The sequence below is a fragment of the Molossus molossus genome, unplaced genomic scaffold (assembly GCF_014108415.1).
Source record: "Molossus molossus isolate mMolMol1 unplaced genomic scaffold, mMolMol1.p scaffold_m16_p_12, whole genome shotgun sequence".
Taxonomy (NCBI): Eukaryota; Metazoa; Chordata; class Mammalia; order Chiroptera; family Molossidae; genus Molossus; species Molossus molossus.
Window position 1 is genome coordinate 607,637 of NW_023425347.1, and position 24,302 is coordinate 631,938.

A 24,302-nucleotide genomic window follows, 5' to 3' on the forward strand; every position below is an offset into this window, starting at 1 on the left:
GTACCCTGGGCTTTCCACCCTGGTGACTTTCTGTACTTGGCCCATCATCCTTGCTCTGCTCATAGCTGACTGCCTATTACAAAATGAATAAATAAAAATATGCTGATTTGGCCCTGGCCAGTTTGGCTCAGCGGTTAGAGCATCGGCCCGCGGTCCAGAGAGACCTGGGTTCGGTGTCCGCTAAGGCCGCGTACCTCGGTTGCAGTTTGTCCCCGGCCCTGGTTGGTTGTGCGGGTGGCAGCCACTCGATGTGTCCCTTTCACATCAATGTTTTTCTCTCTTTCTCTCTCTTTCTCCCACTCTATCTGAACAAAAAATGGAAAAATGTCCTCGGGTGAGGATAAAAAATAAATATGCTGGTTTGTAGACTACTGTTTTTTATTTAGCATCTTGATTTTTTTCCTGTGTCCTTGTGCAGTTTTATTTATCTTTTTAAATATGTTTTTATTGATTTTTTTTTTTTTTTTGAGAGAGAGAGAAGGGAGAGAGAGAAAGATTGATGTGAGAGAGATCAATCAGCTACCTCCTGCACTCCCCCCACTGGGAATCAAGCCTGAAACCCAGGCATGTGACCTGACTGGGAATTGAACTGGGACCTCTCAGTCCATGGGACATGCTCAGTCCTCCGAGTCACACTGGCTTTGCTCTTTGTGCAGTTTTAAAAAAGAAGATGTTTGATGGCTGTATACTCTTATCACATGTATATAACTTTATCTACTGTGTCCAAGCATTCTGGACTTTGGAGCTTATGGACGGATATAAAACAGCCAGGGTGTGGACTTGACTTACTGCCAGAAAAAGTCAATTTTTATTTCTGCCTTTTTAATTCCTTAAGTATAAAATACTAATCTGTACAGAGAATAGTGCCTGGGTCAGGTAATCCCCAGTGCCTTAATAGGTCTGAAGTAGCTGCTTATTCTTTCCTGTAAAGGCTTTCACATGGCAGAAGAGGCGTTCCTGGTATACTCCCCTCCACCCCAGAGTCTCTGTTCACTTATGTGTAAGGTGAGAGAGAGGCACCACATGTTTTCTATGGTTGCTGACATGAAAACTTTTTTTTTTTAATCCTCACCTGAGGATCTGCTTACTGGGAGTGGGGGTGGGGGGGAGGGAACATTGATGTGAGAGGGAAACATCAATCAGTTGCCTCCTGCATGTGACCCAACTGGAAATGAAACCTGTAGCCCAGGTATGTGCCCTGACCAGAAGTCGAACCCACAACCTTTCTGTATACAGGACAGCACTCCAACCAATTGAGCTACATTGGCCAGGGCACTGACATAATTTCTGATGTTGTCTTATGTTGCTGTACTTAAATTTGTTTTCTTGTATGATGAGAATTATGTGGAATCAACGGCTTTTAGAATACACATGCATTTCTACAAGCAATTTCTTTTATCTTTTTTATGTTGTTGTTAGTCCCCACCTGAGGATATTTTTCCCATTGATTGTTCCAGAGTTTAGGAGGAAGAGAGAGACAGACAGACAGAGACATTGATGTGAGAGAGACACATCAATTGGTTGCCTACCACACGTACCCCAACTGGGGCCAGGGATTGAGCCTGCAACCCAGGTACATGCCCTTGACTAGGAATCAAACCTGTGACCCTTTGGTGCACTGTCTGATGCTTTAACCACTAAGCCACACAAGCAAGGGCATCTTTTACCATTTAAGTGAACAAAATAAAATAATATTAATCTCGTTGGGACAGATTTTTAGTTCTTGTGAAAATTGTTCAGAAGTTAAAATATGAAAAATAAAAAACTTTTAATATTTTTTCAGAAGTCAATGAAGGGATTCTATTTTGCGAAGCTGTACTATGAAGCTAAAGAATATGAACTTGCTAAAAAGTAAGTACCAAACTGAACATGCTTTGGTTTTTTAAATCAATGCCTTTACCTTATCTCATGTCCGTCCTTGAAGTGGGTAAAAAAAATTTGTGTTTTTAAAATGTTTTAAGCAGCCCTGGCCGGTTTGGCTCAGCGGTTAGAGCGTCCGCCTGCGGTCCGGAGAGACCCGGGTTCGGTTTCCGCTAAGGGCGCGTACCTCGGTTGCAGTTTGTCCCCGGCCCTGGTCGGTCGTGCGGGTGGCAGCCACTCGATGTGTCCCTTTCACGTCGATGTTTCTCTCTCTCTTTCTCTCTCTCTTCCTCTCTCTCCCTCCCACTCTATCTGTACAAAAATGGAAAAATGTCCTCGGGTGAGGATAAAAAATAAATAAATAAAATGTTTTAAGCAGTTCTTTATAAATATGTCCTAGAAATAAGGGATTCATCACTAAGACTGATGTTAAGGACTACCCTAGATTCCATGGAGATTGAGCCTTAGACTGAGTGATTTCTGCATGCCTGCCTAAGGCAAGAAGAAATTGTTTAGCTTAAAACATTTTTTCACTTTTTTAAATCCTTACCTGAGGATATTTTTCCATTGATTTTCAGATAGAGTGGGAGGGAGGGAAGGGAGGGGAGGGGAGAGAGGGAGAAAGGGGGGGGGAGAGAGAGAGAGAAAGAGAGAGAGAGCGCGAGCGAGCACACGCCGCGCGAAACATTGATGTGAGAGAGACACATTGATTGGTTGCCTCCAGCATGACCTAGGGACCAAACCATAGCCGAGGTACATGCATGCCCCTGACCAAATCAAACCAGAGACTCTGATCCACAGGCTGATGCTCCAGCTGCTGAGCCAAACTAGCCAGGGCAACACTTCTTCTTGATTGTCCTGGGTTAGAATAAAAGACAACCATGCTTACATCTTAATTTTTTTTCTGGTATATTAATTAGCTGGAAAATAGCAATGAATACAGAGTTAAACTTTGATTTCTGGGCAGGAGAATAGCTTGTATAAAAGATTTTTAATTGACTCAGTAGATGACACTGAGGCTTTGTCTCACCAGTAAGGCCAAGAAAGCTGGTAATCTTATTTGCTGATTTGGAATAGTATCAAGTAAGAAATGAGGAGGGAGGCAGGCTATTAAAGTCATTGATGGGAAGATGGAAATGCTGATAAGGAAAATGAGAGTCCCTTTATTTAATAGTATTGGGATTGTTACCCCTCATTCCTTAATGTGACATTTTTTCCTTCAATGTTGATCTGTGCTTTAATCTCTCTTATGATATCACTCACTGAGCCTAAAAGATGCTTCCTTATTTTTAGTTGTGACTTGATTTAAGAAATGAAAATTGTCTTCGTTTCATACTGTATTTAGTATTTTTTTCTCTGCTCTATTTTAGCTGGGTACAGTGCTGTTAGATATTATTTTCTTGTTTAAAAGGTAAATACATTCTCTTAGTTGTTATTTGGGAAATTGTTGCTGTTCAGTATTTTGAATTATGATGACTTGAAAATATTTACTGCCATCCTTTCTAATTTCTTTTTTTAAATCCTCACCCAAGGATATTTTTCTATTTATCATCAGAGTGGGAGGGAGGGAGGGAGAGAGAGAGAAAGAGAGAGAGAGAGAGAAACATCAGTGTGAGAGAGACACATTGACTGACTGCCTCCTGCATACCCAACCAGGGCTGGGGATGAACCGCAACCAAGGTACATGTCCTTGATTGGAATTGAACCCACGACTCATTGGTCTGTAGGCCGACACTCTAGCCACTGAGCCAGACTGGCCAGGGCATTACTTTTTAATTTCTATGTAAACTCTTCAGTGCTTAATGAAAATGTAATCAGGAAGAAAAAGCAATTTATGTATTCATTTCATATGTGTGCTTAGCACTGGAAAAGAATTTGATAAATGTAGCATTTCGTGCTGAAATTAGTGAGTGTGTTGTCAACTTTGTTTTTCTTTCTTTTTTTTTTCTTTTTTTTATCCTCTTCCGAGGACATTTTTCCATTTTTGTTCAGGTAGAGTGGGAGGGGGAGAGAGGGAGAAACATTGACATGAAAGAGACACTTTGAGCGGCTGCCTCCCGCAGGACCCCAACCGGGGCCGGGGACAAACCGCAACCAAGGTATGTGCCCTTAGTGGGAACTGAACCTGGTTCTCTCTGGACCGTAGGCCGATGCTCTAACTGCTGAGCCAAACCGGCCAGGGCTCAACTTTGTGTGTTTGTGTTTAAGTAGTATTTGTTTCTGTGGGTGTTTTGAGTTATTCACATATTCTAGTTTATGTATTTGTGTATGTATGTATGTATTTATTTATTTTTAATCCTTACCCAAGGATATTTTTCTATTTATCTTCAGATAGAGCGGGAGGGAGAAAGGGGGGGAGAGAGAGAGAGGAGAGAGAGAGAGAGAGAGAGAGAGTGAGCGAGCGCGAGAGATACATCTGACGTGAGAGGGACACATTGACTGGTTGCCTCCTGCAGGAGACCCCAATGAGGGCTGGGGTTGAGCCGCAACCGAGGTATGTGCCCTTGGCCGGCATCGAACCCGCGGGTCAGTGGTCCGTGGGCGACGCTCTACCGCTGAGCCAAACCGGCCAGGGCTGCATATTCTAGTTTAAATAGTGGTAGACAATAATTAGAGTAACGATTTAATTTGTTGAATGGTTGCTTTGGTGTAAGATGTACTCTTCAGTTATTTAAATATAGTTGTAGATGTGATTATTTAAAGATTACTGAGTTTTATATTATTATTTTAAAACAGATACATATCTACATATATTAATGTGCAAGAAAGGGATCCCAAAGCTCACAGGTTTCTCGGTCTTCTTTATGAAGTGGAGGAAAACATAGACAAAGCTGTCGAATGTTACAAGGTAAACTACATAAGATTAAAATTTAGGCTTTACACAGCCAAACACACGATGCCCAAAGTAATTTGTGTAATAAATAATTCAAATGTTTACTATGGATGTCATGAAAACAAGCATCAGTATCACAGTACTATTAAGTCACACAGCTTGGAACTGATTTTAAATTATTTGGCCCCAAGTACACTATAATTTGTAATTAAGAGGTTAGCACTTCTAGAAGATGACTAACACCTATAAATTTAAGTCTAACATGGTCAGAAATGCTGTTTTTATGTACCCTGTGATTTTTTTTCTGTTTTAGTTTTTCTTTCTGGCATTTATCTAATAACATAATTTTTATTAAATTCATCTTCAAAAATATTTCAAGACATTTTAATTTTAACAACTTTGAAATAGTATGTTATTATTTAGGAATAGAGTTTTTCATGTTCATATATGAGTGCAGGTACTTCAGGAATCCTACTAATTTATTATTTATTTTCTGATATCAGCGTTCAGTGGAATTAAACCCAACACAAAAAGATCTTGTGTTGAAGATTGCAGAATTGCTCTGTAAAAATGATGTTACTGATGGAAGAGCAAAATACTGGGTTGAAAGAGCAGCTAAACTTTTCCCCGGAAGTCCTGCAGTTTATAAACTAAAGGTAAAAAATCGAATGAAATATATAATAAAAGCAGTTGGGGGAAACTTAAGACACAACCATTTCTAATATTTGGAGTTAAATGACTTTTCATTAGGAAACTTATTAAACCATTGTGTGTGAGTGGGGAGTTGGTGGAGAATGGATGAAGGGTGGTCAAAAGGTACAAACTTTCAGTTATAAGATTATTAAGCTCTGGGGGATGTAATGTACAGCATGGTAACTATTAACAGTATTGTGCTGTATATTTGAAAGTTGATAAGAGAGTAGATCTTAAAAGTTCGTATCAGAAGAAAAACTAATTTGTAACTGTGAAGGGATGTTGTTAACTAATTGTGGAAATCATTGTGCAGTGTATACGTATATCAAATTATTATGTTGTATATCTTAAACTAATGCAATGTTGTGTCAATTATACCTATAAAAAATGACAAAACCAATATTTTTCTTCAGTACCTTTCTGAGCATACTACTATGGTTTACAAATGGTGTCTCACTTACCCTTATGTAATGATTACTATTTTAGAGATTTTACAGTTATGTAACTTAGATGGTGAGCTAAGAATTAAATTGAGCTTTTTGGTATAAAATGTTTACTTCATTGGGTGAAAATTACTCATAGAATGACAGTTTAGGGCCATTGTGAAGTCTTTAAGGATCTAAAAATGAAAAGGATTGTGTTACGGGTTAGTGAGTGAGGTTTTCAAGCAAAACTTAAAAGACAGTTTCTCCAGGATGTTACAGATAATTACTAAAAATGATAGGAAGTTGTTGCTTATGTATTAACCAATTCTGTTTGCTACTCTTTACTGAATAAAATATAATGGTTTACTAAATAATTCTTTCGGGCAGAGTCTTTCCAAATGTGCTAGGTAAATGGAATCTTAAGTGTATATTGTTTTAACAACCTCCTACCCCCCATTATATGTGTTTCTGATAGATTTTTTAAAAACTTTTTATTTGAAAATAATTATAGATTGTTTATAGAAAGTTGCAAAGATTGTACAGAGAGGTCCTGTGTATACTTCATTCAGCTTTTCCCAGTGATTACATCTTGTAACTAAAGTAAAATATAAAAACCAGGAATTTGGCATTGGTACAATGTTATGTATATTTAGTTCTTTTTAATTTTATTGCATGTATAGATTCAAGTAACCACCACTGCAATCAAGGATACAGACTTCCATCACCACAAAGATCTCCCTCGTGCTACCTAGTATCCACCTCCTTCCCATTATCCTTTTATTTTTTTAAATCCTCACCCGAGGACATTTTTCCATTTTTTGTTCAGATAGAGTGGGAGGGAGGGAGGGGGAGAGAGAGAGAGAGAGGGAGGGAGAGAGAGAGAGAGAGAGAAACATCGACGTGAAAGGGACACATCGAGTGGCTGCCTCCCACACGACCCCAGCCAGGGCCGGGGACAAGCTGCAACCGAGGTGCATGCCCTTAGCAGGAACAGAACCCATGTCTCTCTGGACCCCTGGCCGACACTCTAACCACTGAGCCAGACCGGCCAGGGCCTTCCCATCATCCTTAACCTCTGGCAACTCCTCATTTGTTCTCCATCGTTATAATTTTGTAATTTCAATCTTATACAAGGTTGGCTTTTTTCATTCAGCGTAATGCCCTTGAGATCCTTCTAAGTTGCATGTACCAATAGTTTGTTTCTTTTATTGCTGAATATTTTGTGGTATGGATCTGTTCTATACATTAACCTTTTACTTTTTTTTTTTCTTCATTGATTTTAGAGAGAGGGAGACATAGAAACATCGATGAGAGAGGACATCGATTGGCTGCCTCCTTACCTGCCTCCTACATGCCCCCCACTGGGGATTTGGCCTACAACCTGGGCATGTGTCCTGACTAGGAATCAAACTGGTGACTTCTTGTGTCATGGGTTGATGCTCAATCACTGAGCCTCACTGGCCGGGCTTAATCTTTTACTTTTGAAGGACATTTTGGTTATTTCTTATTTTGGCTGTTACAAGTCTGGTATGAACAAGACTTGCACATATTTTACAATTAAGTATTTTAAAAATTCCTAGAGATAAATACTAGTAACATTATGTTTTTTTTTTCCTCCCTGTGAGAAACAGCTGAGTTTTAAATATTACTCTAGAATGTTAGGTCTACGGGTGTAGATTTCTTTACCTTAATATTTTTGTGTCATGCCTCAAACATAATCCCATTATTGGCCATGATAATTTAGTCTATTTGGTGACAGTGACATTAAGGAACATATATAATGGTAGGGGATTATTTTTCTTGTGGTGTAACAAAAGTTAGATGTTTCTGAAGCAAGTTGATTTTCTTTATAAAGTTGTTTAAAGCTAAACCTTTTTTATTTATAACTGTTTAGCAGAGTAATTCTTTTTTCTTTTTAAGGCTTATTTAAGGGAAATAGGTTTTTTGGCATTTATTTCATGAATGAAAATATTATTGGTATGAGAGCTTGAGTATGAGAGTAGAATTTTTAAAAAGGATTCATAATGGTGTTGATCTTTTATTTATTTTTAAACATACACTCGAAGTCTAGGGCTTTTTGCAGATATAGAAAGGCCAAGTATAAGTTTATGGAACTGATCCAGAAGAAGTAGAGCAACTGGTAAGGAGAGAGGGCAATGAAAACAGCTCTGCTGTAGAGTATGTTCTTTGCTAGGGGAAGGGAGCAGCGAGAAGTAAGTGCAAGTAGATGTGCAGTGTGACTGACGTGGTGGCTTCAGTTTTCTCAGTGAGGAGTTGATTGTGGTCCTAGTGGAAAGTGGGACATTTGAAGAAACAGGAGTCTAAAGTGACATTTTCAGGAAAAGGAGAAAGTGAGTCTGGTAGAGGTAAAGTAGGATTTTGTTCTAGGCATTACCTGTTTAGAAATTTGAGATTCCCCAAATTTCCAAATACCCTACTCTTAATTGTACAGCTGTTATTTTTTAAATAACTTTACTTTTTGTTTTTTTCTTCATTGATTATTTAGAGAGAGAGGAATGGAGAGGGAGAGAGAGATAGAAACATCGACAACAGAGAACATCGATTGGCCGCCTCCTGCATGCCTTCACTGGGGATCGGGCCCACAACCTGGGCATGTGCCCTGACTGGGAAACCCGTTGGTGCATAGGTTGACACTCAACCATGGAGCCACACTGGCCAGGCTGTACAGCTATTAGTATATAGGTACAGAGAAAACAGATGGTAGGCCCTGGCCAGTTTGGCTCAGCAGTTAGAGCGTCGGCCTGTGGTCCAGAGAGACCCGGGTTCGGTTCCCCTTATAGGTTCCCGCTAGGGCACTTACCTCAGTTGCAGTTTGTCCCCGGCCCTGGTTGGGTCGTGCGGGTGGCAACCACTCAATGTGTCCCTTTCACGTTGATGTTTCTCTCTCTCTCTCTCTCTCTCTCTCTCTCTCTCTCTCTCTCTCTCTCTCCCTCCCTCCCTCCCTCCCTCCCTCCCTCCCATTCTATCTGAACAAAAAATGGACAAATGTCCTCGGGTGAGGATTAAAAAAAAGAAAGAAAACAGATGGTAGGCTTCTTCTAAGGAAAGATTGATGGAATTAATTGAGGAGATGTTACACAAGTAGTTATTATGGATATTAGGGATTATGGTTATTTTAGCTTAACAGAAGGAATGTGTGTATGTTTGTGTTTTATGAAAAATTAAAACGTGGTGATATCAATGTATTGAGTGGAGCTCTTCATGTGGTAGATGCAGATATCTGTGGCAGTGAGATTACGTGAGTTCCCGATGAGGTGGAAGAGCAAGAGGGGTGTGGTGGACTGAGTGGTATGACCAAAAAACATATTTTGAAGAACTTTGTCAATGTCAAATGGATTGCTGAGGCTGGAGTGTGGAACAATGCCAGTGGAGATGAGGTAGTTAAAACTGAGTAGATAGGCAATTGTGATTGTACCTTGTACATCTTTCAGTTGGTAATACCAGTGACAGTTAAGGATGAAGGAAGAATGTTCCAGTTGACAATGAGGAGTAATAGATGGAGTAGCTGGATATCATGTCCTTTACAAAGCACGTTATGAACAGTTGTGGGGAGATATGATTTGGAAGTGACATTGAGAGCAAGGAGGTCACAAACTCCACTTCCTCTACTTGTATGTAGGTTAGCAGAGGAAAAGCTACTGTGGCAGAGAAATGATGGGGGCTGTCTCAAATTATACTTTCTTCAGTTAAGACTAGAGGCTGAAGACTCTGAGAAGATAGCAGAACAGTAGGAGCCCCAGTGCAAGAGTGTAGTGGGGAAGGCATTGAGTCAGATTTAGGGAGATCCAGAGCAGTTGGAGGGTAAGGACCCTGGTATGAGGGTTGATAGGCCTAGGCTTCTGGTGGTGACTGGGGTGGGGGGTGGACAAGGATGTGGGGTAGTAGTTCTGGCAGTCTGAGGTGATATGGGCAACCACTGCTACTATGTAATCGTAGATGCTTCCACATACATTTTTTGAGGTTTAACTTCAACTCTCTGAAGGGATAATGAAGTATGTAAGATAGTATTTCTGGTGATAATTATTAAGCCAGACACAGTTGAATGGGCTCATAGGAGCCATCATGTATTTAAAATTGCACTGATTTCTAAATTAATGATTTTTTTTTTTTAATTAGGAACAGCTTTTAGATTGTAAAGGTGAGGATGGATGGAATAAACTTTTTGACTTAATTCAGTCAGAACTTTATGCACGACCTGATGATGTCTACGTGAACATTCGCCTAGTAGAGCTGTATCGCTCACATCAAAGGCTGAAGGATGCTGTGGCCCACTGCCATGAGGCAGAGAGGAACACGGCTCTGCGCTCCAGTCTGGAGTGGAATTCGTGTGTGGTGCAGACCCTTAAGGTAGGTGAGACTGTTGGGTGTCTGCCCTTCTACATGGGTAATGGCTATACATTCCTTTATATTTAAGCAGTGCCCCCAAGAGTTAAATTTCTTTTATTTATGTACAGCAACTGTGAAATGAAATGTTTATTAGGATGATCTCAATTTATAATTGTTGGTTTGAAGAGAGAAATTTGAAAAAAAAAAACATAGATAATATGGTGTTTTTGTTTTTTTATTTTTTCTTTATTGATTTTAGAGAGAGGAAGGGAGAGGGCGAGAGAGATAGAAACATCGATGAGAGAGAGCATCGATTGGCTGCCTCTGTATGCCCCTCATTGGGGATTGGGCCCACAACCTGGGCATGTGCCCCGACCGGGAATCGAACCGGTGACCTCTTGGTGCATGGGTTGACATTCAACCACTGACCCAACACTGGCTGGGCTGTTTGGTGTTTTTATAGGCTGATGTAAAAATATGGTTTTACACATACAGGAAAGGGCAGAATAATTGATAGGCAGAGACTGATCAATTTTATAACAGTTGATAAGTTTTATAACTTAGTGTTCTTTCTTCAAAATAGGAGTATCTGGAATCTTTGCAGTGTTTGGAGTCTGATAAAAGTAACTGGCGAGCAGCCAATAAAGATTTACTTCTGGCCTATGCTAACCTTATGCTTCTTACACTGTCCACCAGAGACATGCAGGAAAGTAGAGACTTATTGGAAAGGTATGTAGATGTCGGTGTAAATTACAGATTTTCCTTGTTGTAGCAATTCATTTCATTGGTCTAAACATCCTTACTGCATCATTTTTATGTGTGCCCATGGGTAATAGATAATACAATGAACCACTTAGAAGGAATTTTCTTGTGTGGGGATATTATAATTTGTATTTTATGACTTTGATTTTAAAGAACTATGTAATTGTTCAGGCTTCATTAAATTATTTTTGTAGTTAATATTCAATTTTGGCTGCTTAATAAAGAGGCAAGGCTGACATTGAATGTCCTAACTGCTATTCCATACACATACACACACACACATTTTTTAAATCCTCACCTGAGGCTATTTTTCCGTTTATTTTCAGACAGTAGGAAGGAGGGAGGGGGAGAGAGAAAGAGAGAGAGGCAAACACACACATCCATTGGCTGCCTCCTGCAAGACCCCAACGTGCCCTGGGCTGGGTAGTAGTTTTTTGTTTTGTTTTTTATCCTCACCCGAGGACATTTTTTCTATTTTTTTGTTCAGATAGAGTGTGGGAGGGAGAGAGAGAGAGAGAAACATCGACGTGAAAGGGACACGTCGAGTGGTTGCCACCCACACGACCCAACCAGGGCCGGGGACAAACTGCAACCAAGGTACATGCCCTTAGCGGGAACCGAACCCGGCCGGGTCTCTCAGGACCGCAGGCCAAAGCTCTAACCGCTGAGCCAAACCGGCCAGGGCTGGGTAGTAGTTTAATAAGTAAAGATCAGTAAAGGAGGTGGGTGAGCTCTGGATTGGTTGGTTTGCATATGAAAGGCTCACTCCTAGGAGAGCAATTTGCCTTCTCTTAGAATTAGCTAACCCTGGGAGGTGCTGTCTCCCCTGATTTCGCAAGGTTCCCAGATATCAGAGCATCAGAAAATACAGAAAACAGGGCCATGCCCTTGACCTGAATCGAACCCTTGACTCATTGGTCTGCAGCTGACGCTCTAACAGCTGAACCAAACCAGCCAGGGCAACCATATTTTGTTTCCAAAAATGATATAATCTCGAGAGAAAAAGCCAAGGATTAAACTTCATTTGTCAGATGTAGTATAAGCAGTTTACATGACTAGTGTTTCAGAAAACAACAATTTAAAAGGTAATGAAAAGATATGGTTTTTCTGTTTTCCTTAATTTTGATTTTGAAGGACTAGTATCTTTTTTTTTTCTTTTCCCAATCCTCACCGGAGGATATTTGTCTATTTATCTTCAGATAGAGTAGGAGGGAGAGAGAGAGAAACATTGATGTGAGAGGGACACATTGACTGGTTGCCTCCTGTATGACCCGACCAGGGCCGGGGAACCACAACCGAGGTATGTGCCCTTGGCTGGAATTGAACCTGTGACTCATTGGTCCACGGGCCGATACTAACTGCTTAGCCAAACTGGCTAGGGCCAGAGCAGGGTTTAACCAGGGCCTATGGGTCAAATAATGATTCACTGCCTGACTTTGTGGATAAAGTTTCATTGGAATACATCCATGCCTCTTTGTTATATATTGTCTATGCCTACTTATACTACAATGGTGGAATTGAGCAGTTGTGGCAGAGATTGTGTATGCCTGCAAAGCCACCCATCTGGCATGTGCAAAAAAGTTCTTTCCATTGGGGTATAGGGAAGTAGGTAGTTTTCTTGGAGCACTTGGTGTTCTAAGATAGTAGAGTTAGGGTAGTGTCCCAAAAAACTAATTTAATTTTTTAAATTATTTTAGAAAATATTTAGGATGTTTTTATTTATATGGCTTATATACTCAGAAATTTTTCCTCAAATGAGAAAACAGGGTAATAAATGACATAATTTATTGGTAATGCTATAAAAATAATTTTAACTTCATAGATTCCCTGAAGGAGTCTTGAGAACCTCTAGGGGTCCCTGGAACTCACTTGCTAGAAGAAATATCTATTGCTCATATTTCTTAATATAATCTTTTAGAATTATGTTTTACTTTTTTTTTGGTTAATTCTCACCTGAGGATATTTATTTATTTATTTATTTAGACAGAGTGGAGTGGGTGTGGGGGGGGGATAGAGAGAACGAGAGAGAGAGAGAGAAAAACGTCAGTGTGAAAGAGACACATCAATTGGTTGCCTCCTGCATGACCTCAACCTGGGCCAGGGATTGAACCTGCAACCCAGGTATGTGCCCTTGACTAGGAATTGGACCTGCCACCTTTGGTTCTCAGGACGAGGCTTTAACTGCTGAGCCAAACCAGCCAGGGTATGGTTCACATTTTTATTAAGTGTTTATGTTTGCTTTTCTTACAAAGTGAAGATTCTGAGGACCATTTGGATTTAGAAGCACTAATTAGTACATAGATTACAAATAATAGTGAGAAAAACAATTTATTTAACTCTGTAGTTATATGGTAAAAAGAGCAATTATGGTATTGACAACTGAAATATCATTTATTTACTTAAAATTTGACTAAGGCACATCTGATTTGAGAACTTCTAACTTTGAATTAAAGAATGAAACCTATTATTGAAAAGACATTAGAAAATATTTTAGTTTGACTAAGGCACATCTGATTTGAGAACTTCTAACTTTGAATTAAAGAATGAAACCATGTTATTGAAAAGGCATTAGAAAATATTTTAGTTTTCCAGTTTTGTTCTGGTATGTTATGAAACATATGCCATAATCAGTAATCTTACTATTTTATTTGTTGTATCTTTTCTGTAATTGGAAGGCTCGAAATAACTATTTTGTAATATAGTTTGACATCATTCTAGAGGTTACGCTTGAAGTATAGGGCATATATGGAATAAAAATTAGTAGGTGACTCATAATTTATAAAACGGAATACGGATTATTGGGTGTTTGAATATGGAAGAGGAAGCTTGAAATAAATATATTTTGAGTTGAATAATGAAACCATGATTACTCATAATGCAACATATTTCATATCTATTAAATATTTTAATATTACAGTTTTGACAGTGCTCTTCAGTCTGTGAAATCTTATGTGGGTGGAAATGATGAACTCTCAGCTATTTTCTCAGAAATAAAAGGACATTTCTACATGCATGCTGGTTCTCTGCTTTTGAAGATGGGTCAGCATAGTGAGGTGCAGTGGCGTGCTCTCTCTGAGCTGGCTGCATTGTGCTATCTCATAGCATTTCAGGTAAGCCTTTCCAGTTTGTTTTTTTTATCCTCACCCGAGGACATTTTTCCATTTTTTGTTCAGGTAGAGTGGGAGAGAGAGAGAGGAACAGAGAGAGAGAGAGAGAGAAACATCGATGTGAAAGGAACACATCGAGTGGCTGCCACCCGACCAGGGCCGGGGACAAACTGCAACCAAGGTACGCGCCCTTAGCGGGAACCGAACCCGGGTCTCTCAGGACCGCAGGCCGACGCTCTAACCGCTGAGCCAAACCGGCCAGGGCGCCTTTTCCAGTTTTGATGCAATTGACGTTTCACTGAGACTGTTGCATTTCACATGGAAGCACGCCCTGGTATATAACGACAATGTGAATGAACCTATAGAATTAAAGTTGAAATGAAATAGTTAATTTGACGGGTGAAAAATAACAAGATTTGAAACATTGTGAGGTGGTAAGACAGGTGCATTGGTGCATTGCTGGTGGCAGTCTACATTGCTGTGACTTATGGGAGACCAGTTTGAAGAGTTTGATCTTTCTGCTGTGCCATTTCCAGTAATAAGGAAATAATCTCAAATATGGATAAAACTTAATTAAAAAAAATATGCATAACTTGGACAAAAATCCTAAGTAAGTTATGGGGTATGGTTATGTAAACTAGAAGAATGTGTTTACCAAAGCATTTTAACACATTAATTGGAAAACAGGTAATATGTTTATTATGAGAGTACAATATTTAGCAATATCGTCTATAGAAAGAAAACCTTGTCTTATACATAGAATATGACATGAGGAAGTATGTCAAAATGTTAACCTTTTTTTAGTTTTAATTTTTTCTTTATTGAGTTTGCATTAATTCTGAAATGAAAAATAAACAGTATGCAAAAAAAAAAATGCGTGAATTAGGCTTATATAAATTGTTAGCTTTAGAAGTGACCTTTTTGCCTGAGGGAAAGCAGAGAGTTCACTGTACTTACTATTAGACGAGGTCCTTCCTTGTTGTTCATATCATAAAGATCTTTGAACAGACTATTGATACTCTTGCTAAGTGTTAAGTGCTGTTTGCTCTGCAGAAGCATTCAGGTTCATAAGGAATACATTTATAGTGAATATGAGTGAAGTTAACGAAGTTTTCTAATTTACATAAGCAGTAAAATGTTCTTATGATTAATATTTTATAGATTCTCATGTAGCTAACAGTTTTTTTTAATGGAAACTAAAATCTATTAAAGTTTTTAATATATATTTTGTAAAGTTAATATATACAGTCAGCTATTTTAAACTTTGACCTTTTTAAAGAGTACAAACTAAATTTTCCACTTAACCCATTCACTCAAGTCTCCTTTGCTGGAAGACAATCAGTGTTAATTAACAGTTTGTTGGGCATTCAGAATTCCTTTTGCACATGAAGCATGTAATACGCCCTTTTTGTTCTTTTAAAACCTGTTTTGCTTCAGTGGAGATGTGCTTCATCTGTTGTTGAAAACCTTACTTTTTTTCTTTGTTTTTCCATTGTTCCACTTTAGCACATAGACATTTACCCTAGTCTCTCTTTTAACTGGGTTTCTCTGTACCACGGGCCGACGCTCCAACCGCTGAGCCAAACTGGCCAGGGCAGTTTTGGGGTTTTTTAAACCAGTGCTCTAAAGCCAAGACATTAGGTTACTTTTGCTTCTTTGCTATACTACTTCAAATAATTCTATAGTAGCTACTAACCTGTGCCATTTCACATGCAGAGTAATGGGTAGAGTAAACTTCTGAAAGAAGAATCGGAGGATCAAAGTGCATCTATGCATTTATAACTTTTAGAGCTATTGCCAAAATTCTGACATCACAAGTGTGTGTACCAAATTACACTCCTACTACCATTTAGGAAATTCATTAGAAATTAACTGCAGTTACCCCAGCTATACTTACATGGTTACTTGTAGGATATTTCCAGTAAGTAGTCATTGACTGTGACTGAACATTTTCAGTGGTGGACATTTACTGCATTTCAAGATAGCCCTTTGCATTTTTTGAATAATTTGGTTCTTAGTGCTTCCCTATGTGGAGTAAAAATGATTTTCAAGCTGCTATCCTATCCATTGGTGGTGGTTTTTTTTTCTTTTGATGCTGTTAAAAAAGTTGAACTCTTCTTTTACAAGGTAATTTTCTCAATATCTGAAGGCAGCATGTTGTGGTTTTTTTCCACTATTCTATTTTTTCATCATTTCTTTCAGCTCTTCTTTGTAGGATATGACTTGGAGTCCTTTTACTCTCTTGGTTGTTCCAGTCTATCCCACTGGTATCTCCAGTTATCCATGCTGTTAGAAAATGTGCTGTTTAGTGCAGCATTTCCCAGTGTGGTCCCAGTGCTGAGTCAAGTAGGGCTCTTTTCTGTGCTGTGGTGGTTCTGCTTCTGCAGGTAGAAAAGTTCTCTAATGACTCCATTTCCCCAGATGCCATTTGAATGTGTTTTTAGTGGGAAGTAATTCCTCAGAAGTGCTCTTTGTAAGCGTCTTTTATGGATTACCTTAATTCCCAGGTGCCTAGTGTTATGCATTTGGTTTCCCAGTTCAGTTTAGCTACTGGTTAACTGTTTATGCATTCTCAAAAAAGCATAATGTACTCAAAAGGACCATCTTATTATAAGAAACATGGGTATCACTAAATTAAACATTTTGATTAAAATTACCAGGTTCCAAAACCGAAGATTAAGTTAATAAAAGGAGAAGGTGGACAGAATCTGCTGGAAACAATGGCCTGTGATCGTCTGAGCCAATCAGGTAATAGTAATGTTAACTGGTTTTATTTGAATAGAAAAAAGGAAACTTTCTCTGTTAGAATACATCTTATGATAATGTTGTCTTTCCAGGAGAGAATTTGTCATAATCATGTTTTTCTTTGCCATATTGGATTAGGGCAAGGGATAAAGAAAGGATGAGAAGAAATGGTATATTGGTCTTGCCCAATGTGGCTAGTGGTTAGAGCATCATCCCGAACACTGAAAGGTTGTGGGTTTGATCCCCAATCAGGGCATGTAGGCGAAGCAACTGATAGCTGTTTCTCTTTCACATTGATGTTTCTCTCTCTCTCTCCTTTCCCCTTTATCTAAAATCAATAAACATCTCCTCTGGTGAGGATTAAATAAGAAAAGAAAGAAATGGTATATTCTGGAAAAGGAACAAATATTTGATATTGTATATTCCCAGATGGAGAAACCCCTCCTTTATCTAGCTGCTAGAGCCTGAATATTTTAAAGCAGTTTTTATACTAAGAATAATTACTGACTTGCCAAACATTTATCAGATGCTTGTCAGATACCGCTATGGTGGGTACAAAGGTGAAGATGCAGATCTCTCTGTTACGGAACTGAAAACATAGTAAGGAAGAGAGAAGATTATGCTCGCATTCTGTTAGGCTGCTGGGATTTGTAGATTTATTCCCAGGTTCGAGTATTTGGGAAAGATCCTAAATGTCTGTTATATGTTACCTGGTTTTGCTAAGGCAAAAGCTTCAAGTTATTCACATAGCTCGTGGATCAAACAGTGAACTAAATGCTTTCTATAGGAAGCAATTTTGACATAAATTGAATGAACCTTGTAAAGAGGAAGATTTAGTATTAAATAAAAGTTTTTCTAAGTTTCGGCCTGTAGTTAGGCTGTTGGTCTAAGCTTACACTGCTGTACTAGCTGACAGCATACTTTTTTTGTGGGAGGTAGACTTTCAGTTCTTGAAGTGACTTTCCATTTTTTTTTTCTTACATTTCTCTTCTACCTTTGCAGGGCTGTCACAGTTCATACAGTGAACTGTGTTACTGTCTTTGATCTGGCATTTCTGAGCCTGTCCCTGCAGACTTTGGGAGAAATAATAGTCTGGTGGTAACCAAACCCGACTGACCAACAGAATACTTCCAAGGAGTGTTTTTTTGTTTTTGAACAGTTTAATTGAGATAAATTAACATAATATATAATTTACCTATTTTAAGTATGCATTTTAGTTGTTTTTTTGTGTGTGTTCATAGAGTTGTGCAACCTTGACTGCAGTCAGTTTAAAAACATTTTCTCACCCCATACAGAAGCCTCATATTCATTAGCAGTCATGCCTCATTTTCCCCAAACTTCCTAGTCCTAGGTAACCAACCACTGATTTTCTTTCACTTTATGGACATTTCATATAAGTTGAATCATATAATACGTGGTCTTTTGTAACTGACTTCTTTCACTTAGGTTTATTGTATTTCAGAGTTCACCCCTATTGTAGCATGTACTAGAACTTTATCCAAGGTGTGTTTCTGAAATAGATTACTCAGCCGAAACCTGTGGAATCAGTGTCTCTGGGAGTGGGGGCCTGGAAATAAATACGTATTACAGGCTTTTTAAAGGAGAATTCTGACCAGCCAAGATTAGAAATCAGTGTATCAGATCAGAGAATTTGAGCTTGGCCCTGCTATCTTATGGCCACATTTAAATCCCACACTTTTCCATTTAAAATGTAAATATTTTTGGTATTTTGCACACACATTCTAGCATATAGACACAAATACTACTAACCCTGTAATTTATATTCATTTTTTTACATAAGCATTCTTTTTATTGTCCACGTGTGGTTGTTGGGTTGGATGTTTATGACTCAGATAATTGTTATTTCTCCTTAGGGGATGTGAATAAAACTGTTGAGAGATGATTACAGATAGTCTGTATATTTTAAATGATGGAAATAATTTGTTTTTTAGGGCACATGCTGCTAAACTTAAGTCGTGACAAGCAAGATTTTTTAAAAGAAGTTGTAGAATCCTTTGCCAATAAAAGTGGACAGTCTGCATTGCATGACGCTCTGTTTTCTAGTCAGTCACCTAAGGACAGCTCTTTCCTTGGTAGCGATGACATTGGAAACATTGATGTACAAGCACCAGAACCTGATGATTTGGCTAGATATGATGTTGGTAAGTTGTATCTTTCAAAGAAAATATTCTGCATATTAATCCTTTTATATTAGGAGAAAGAAAAGCAGAAAGGGAAATAAGTTGTCCGTAATCTTATTGCCCGAAAATAATGACAAGATTTTCCTGTATTCCTTTCAGGTTTTTTGCAGAGAGGGGTGGGTGGTGGTGGTCTTGGGGGGTGTAAAAGGTTGGTAGTGGTGCCATATGTTTTTTTTTCCCTAAATAGTTGTTTATACTATACATATGATTTGTCGTCTTTCAGGAATTCTCTTCCATTATATCTGTCTCTGTAAATACCACTATTAATGGCGATACAATCTGTTTCATGAATTAGCCATAACTTGCCACTTTTTACTGTTTAGGATCCAAGTTGTTTCCAGTTTTTTTCACTATTAAAAATACTACTGTGGCCCTGACCAGTTTAGCTCAGCGGTTAGGGTGTCAGCCTGTGGACCAGTGAGTCACGGGTTCGATTCTAGTCAAGGGCGGCACATACCTCAGTTGCGGTTTGTCCCCAGCCCTGGTTGGGGTCGTGTGAGAGGCATTTGGTCCATGTGTCTCTCTCACATCAGTGTTTCTCTCTCTCCCTCTCTCCCTCCCACTCTATCTGAAGATAAATGGAAAAATATCCTCGGGTGAGGATAAAAAATAAAATAAGATAAAAATAATACTGTGGTCCTGGCTAGTGTGACTCAGTTGGTAGAGCATCCTCCCGTGCACCAAAAGGTGGCGGGTTCGATTCTCAGTCAGAGCACATAGCCAGGTTGAGGGTTTGATTCCCCCTTTGGGGCAGTTATGGGAGGCATTTGATTGATGTTTCTCTGTCATCAATATTTCTCTCTTTCTCTCTCTAAAATTGATAAATCTTAAAAAAATACTGTGATAAAAACTTTAAAATGTCTCCATTTCAAATTTTTCAATAGATTCCTAAAAACAATTACTGGGACAAAGTTGATGAACATATTTAAGTCTCTTGCAAGTTGCCATATTGCCAGAAAAGCTGTACCTCTGTATGCTTCCAGAAGCTGGTAACTTTTTCAGTACTGAATATCTTCTAGAAGAAACCTTTTTTTTAAATCTTCACCTGAGGATATTTTTTCATTTATCTTCAGATAGGGAGGAAGGGGGAGAGAGAAGGAGAAACATCAGTGTGAAAGACATGTTGATTGGTTGCCTCCTGCATGACTCCGACCAGGGCCAGGGACTGAACTGCAACCAAAGTGTGTGCCCTTGACCGGAATCGAACTCACGACTCTTGGGTCCGTGGGCAGACGCTCTAACCACTGAACAAACCCGGCGAGGACAGAAAACTTCTTTTTATATTATTCTAATGGATTAATGTAGTGGTATCCTACTATTTTAATGAGTCTTTACTGAAAGGAAAATCCATTGTTTCAGGATTTCTTAGTGGGTGGCTATTGTTTATTTGGCCCCTGGCAGGTTTTATTGAGTTCTAGTGAGTCTCTCTTTTTATTTATTTTTCTCAGATGGAATTGAGAAGTCTCTATCATCTATTTTTAAATTCCTAAACATAAAATGTGAATACTTTTTTAATAAGAACATAAGTCTTTGTTTACCATATAATTTCCCCACGTTCTGATATAGAAAATTAAGATACATTTAATGTGAGTAGGTTGTTTGCAAAACTTGTGACATAAAAAGTTTTCAAAGCCAATTTTTTCCCTTTGTTTCAGGTGCCATTCGAGCACATAATGGCAGCCTTCAGCACCTTACCTGGCTTGGCTTACAGTGGAATTTGTTGCCTGCCTTACCTGCAATTCGAAAATGGCTAAAACAGCTTTTTCATCACTTGCCCCAGGAAACCTCAAGACTTGAAACAAATGCACCTGAATCAATATGTATTTTAGATCTTGAAGTAAGCAAAGATTTTAACAAATTACATATTTGACTTTTGTTTAGTTTTTTTGTAACTTAAATTGATTTTTCTTTAAATAAAACAGGTATTTCTACTCGGAGTAATATATAACAGCCACTTGCAATTAAAGGAGAAGTGTAGTTCTCATTACAACTTCTATCAGCCACTATGCTTGCCACTTCCTGTGTGTAAACAGCTTTGCACAGAGAGACAAAAATCTTGGTGGGATGCAGTTTATAATCTAATTCACAGAAAAGCAATGTAAGTAGTAAAACAAAAAATATTTCTTTAACTTACTACATAGATTTTTAAAATTTAAAAACTCATTAAATTTAAAATACTTATTCCTTAGGTATTTAATTTAATTATTGTGTTAATTATGATTAACAGACATGTAAGTGTTGAAATGCATGTTTATAAATCAGTTTTATTGAATAAAACTTTTTTTTAGCCCTGGAACCTCAGCAAAATTGCGACTTCTAGTTCAGCATGACATAAATACTCTAAGGGGCCAGGACAAACATGGCCTTCAACCCGCTCTGCTTATACATTGGGCAAAATACCTTCAGAAAACCGTGAGTTTATTAAAGTGTAAAGCATTTTTAAGAACATTACCTTATTTTTTTTTTAAAGACTTAAACTTTTTGTTGAAAGTCATTTAGTGCTAAAACAGTTATGCTAGGAAAAATGTATTTTTAAAATCTTGTTACATAGTAGTTTTAATATATAAGCACTTAGAACAGTGGTTTGGCACAGTAAATGTTATATAAGCATTAGCTATTATTATTATTACTTTTTTTTTTTTTTTTTTTAATCCTCACCCGAGGGCATTTTTCCATTTTTTGTTCAGGTAGAGTGGGAGGGAGAGAGAGGAACAGAGAGAGAGAGAGAGAAACATTGACATGAAAGGAACACATCGAGTGGCTGCCACCCACACAACTGACCAGGGCCGGGGACAAACTGCAACGGAGGTACGCGCCCTCAGCGGGAACTGAACCCAGGTCTCTCAGGACCGCAGGCCGACGCTCTAACCGCTGAGCCAAACCGGCCAGGGCTATTATTATTACTTAATAATTAGGTTAGAATTATTGTCTAGTCTCAAAATTTTTTTTTTAAATCTTTTTTTAGATAGAGTGGGAGGGAGGGAGGGTAAGAGAGAAACATCCACGTGAGAGAGAGACACACATAAACTAGTTACCTCTGGCATTACCCCAAGGGATCGAACCCGAGACTCTTTGGTCCTCAGGCTGAAGCTCTAACCCCCGAGCCAAACTGGCAAGGGAAAAAAAAGTGGCAACTTTTAAGATATGGTTTTATTTATTTATTATTTAATCCTCACTGAGGATATTTTCTATTTATCTTTAGATAGAGTGTGATGGAAGGAGGGAGAGAGAGAAACATTGATGTGAGATGGACACATTAACTGGTTGCCTCCCACCCGACCCTGACCCTGACCAGGGACGAACTGCAACTGAGGTAATGTACCCCTGACCGGAATTGAACCCGAGACTCATTGGTCCTTGGGCTGATGCTCCAACTGCTGAGCCAAACCGACCAGGGCTTTTTTGTTGTTGTTAGAATGACGAAGGGAGAGAGAGACATTGATTTGAGGGAGAAATATCGATTGGCTGCCTCCTGCATGTGCCCTGACTGGTAATTGAACTAGGACCTCTCAGTCTATGGGATGATGCTCAATCCACTGAGCCACACTGGCTGTGCAAAAGTGACAACTTTTAAAAAATGGATTGGGCTGCCTCATTAGGTTATTGTCATTTAAAGTGTTTAAAAGTTGAGTCTGAAATGATCAGGGGTGTTAGGTGGGTTGTTATTCCAGTATTTGGAGAGTTGAACATATGACTTGAGATTCTTTTTTTCCTTGATTTGAGTTTTGTTTGTTTTTTCTCCAAAGAAAGAACAAAGTTTAGCTGCTGCACTAATAATACAGGTACAAGCAGATAGATGATAGATAGATAGATAGATAGATAGATGGATGATGGATTGATAGATGAGAGAGAGAGGGAATGATTTGAAATTTAACCCGTTTCTTAACCATTTGTAAATGAATTTTTAGTTCTGATCATTTGTATTCCTTAGGTTACATGCTTCTAACTTTCTATTTTAGGGCAGCGGTCTTAATTCTTTTTATGATCAGCGGGAATACATAGGCAGAAGTGTTCATTATTGGAAGAAGGTTTTGCCATTATTGAAAATGATAAAAAAGAAGATGAGTATTCCTGAACCTACCGACCCTCTATTTAAACACTTTCATAGTGCAGACATCCAGGTAAGTGTCCCTTGGTTAACTAACTGGTGATGTGAATTCGCAGTATATAAATGAAGAAATGGAGGTATAAACTACTTAAATTCATTGTCTGACTGTTCTTGTTTTCGAAATGCAGTAGATAAAAATAAAATATGGAACAAAAGAGTTTTGAGATATCAGTCTCATTAGAACATGTAAAATCTTTGGGAAATCATTTGGGTTTGATATTCTGGGTTGAGGCACTTTGACTAAAAATCACTAAATGTGTTTAGGCATCTGAAATTGGGGAATATGAAGAAGAAGCACACATCACATTTGCTATACTGGATGCAGTTAATGGGAATACAGAAGATGCTATGACTGCTTTTGAATCTATAAAAAATGTTGTTTCTTATTGGAATCTTGCACTGGTAAGGAGATATACTTGAATTAAAATTTTTTATTTTTATTTTTTTTAAAATATTTTTTCTTTATTGAGTTTAGAGAGAGAGGAAAGGAGAGGGTGAGAGAGATAGAAACATCAATGAGAGAGAACGTCAATTAACTACCTCCTGCATGTCCCTCACTGGGGATCGGGCCCACAACCTGGGCATGTGTCCTGACTGGGAATTGAACTGGTGACCTCTTGGTGTATGGGTCCACACTCAACCACTGACCCACACTGGCTGGGCAAATGTTTTTTGTTTTAAAAAAATCAAATTGGTGCTTGCTTCAGCAGCACATACACTAAAATTGGAATGGGTCAGAGAAGATGAGCGTGGCCCTGTGCAAGGATGACATGCAAATTCGTGAAGCATTTCATATTTCAAACAAACAAAAAAACCCTAATTGTTTCATAAAAGTATTCTTTATAGATTTTTCACAGAAAAGCAGAAGACATTGAAAATGATGCTCTTTCTCCTGAAGAACAAGAAGAATGCAAAAATTATCTGAGGAAGACCAGGGACTACCTATTAAAGATTTTAGATGACAGTGATTCAAATCTTTCAGTAGTCAAGAAAGTAAGTTGCAGGTTTTTTGTTCTTATTATTGACAATTGGGTCATAAGTATTTTTGTCTTGGTTTTATATTTTGGTAATTTCAAAAATGCTCAGTAATACCTCATAAGCAATTTATTGCACAGAAGGGGTATGTGTTTAAATATTTAATAACATTGCTTTGTCTTAGGTTTGATGTTTCTTTTTTTAAATTGAGAATCTAGGTTTATACTGTTACAAAAATACTTGTTG

General features: G+C 38.4%; 1 protein-coding gene and 1 non-coding gene across 11 annotated transcripts in view; both read left to right on the forward strand.

Annotated features, from left to right (window-relative positions):
- RANBP2 (RAN binding protein 2) overlaps positions 1 to 24,302 on the forward strand; it is a 74,122-nt gene that overhangs the window by 15,517 nt on the left and 34,303 nt on the right. For 5 of the 10 annotated variants that reach the window (XM_036257156.1, XM_036257152.1, XM_036257161.1 and 2 more), the window contains exons 2-15: positions 1,784 to 1,851; positions 4,597 to 4,708; positions 5,197 to 5,349; positions 9,949 to 10,179; positions 10,742 to 10,887; positions 13,838 to 14,030; positions 16,688 to 16,775; positions 18,725 to 18,934; positions 20,629 to 20,810; positions 20,896 to 21,071; positions 21,262 to 21,385; positions 22,933 to 23,094; positions 23,346 to 23,483; positions 23,928 to 24,074. In XM_036257156.1, coding sequence (XP_036113049.1) covers positions 1,784 to 1,851; positions 4,597 to 4,708; positions 5,197 to 5,349; positions 9,949 to 10,179; positions 10,742 to 10,887; positions 13,838 to 14,030; positions 16,688 to 16,775; positions 18,725 to 18,934; positions 20,629 to 20,810; positions 20,896 to 21,071; positions 21,262 to 21,385; positions 22,933 to 23,094; positions 23,346 to 23,483; positions 23,928 to 24,074 — 2,130 coding nt within the window. Of the gene's footprint in view, positions 1 to 917; positions 1,006 to 1,783; positions 1,852 to 3,236; positions 3,272 to 4,596; positions 4,709 to 5,196; positions 5,350 to 9,027; positions 9,210 to 9,948; positions 10,180 to 10,741; positions 10,888 to 13,837; positions 14,031 to 16,687; positions 16,776 to 18,724; positions 18,935 to 19,856; positions 19,963 to 20,628; positions 20,811 to 20,895; positions 21,072 to 21,261; positions 21,386 to 22,932; positions 23,095 to 23,345; positions 23,484 to 23,927; positions 24,075 to 24,302 lie in introns of those variants that run through there. The other 5 variants (XM_036257153.1, XM_036257159.1, XM_036257158.1 and 2 more) reach the window with 5 other exon arrangements.
- Positions 23,776 to 23,881, forward strand: LOC118627336. The gene has a single exon (XR_004959095.1). It is a non-coding gene; the product is annotated as a U6 spliceosomal RNA (small nuclear RNA).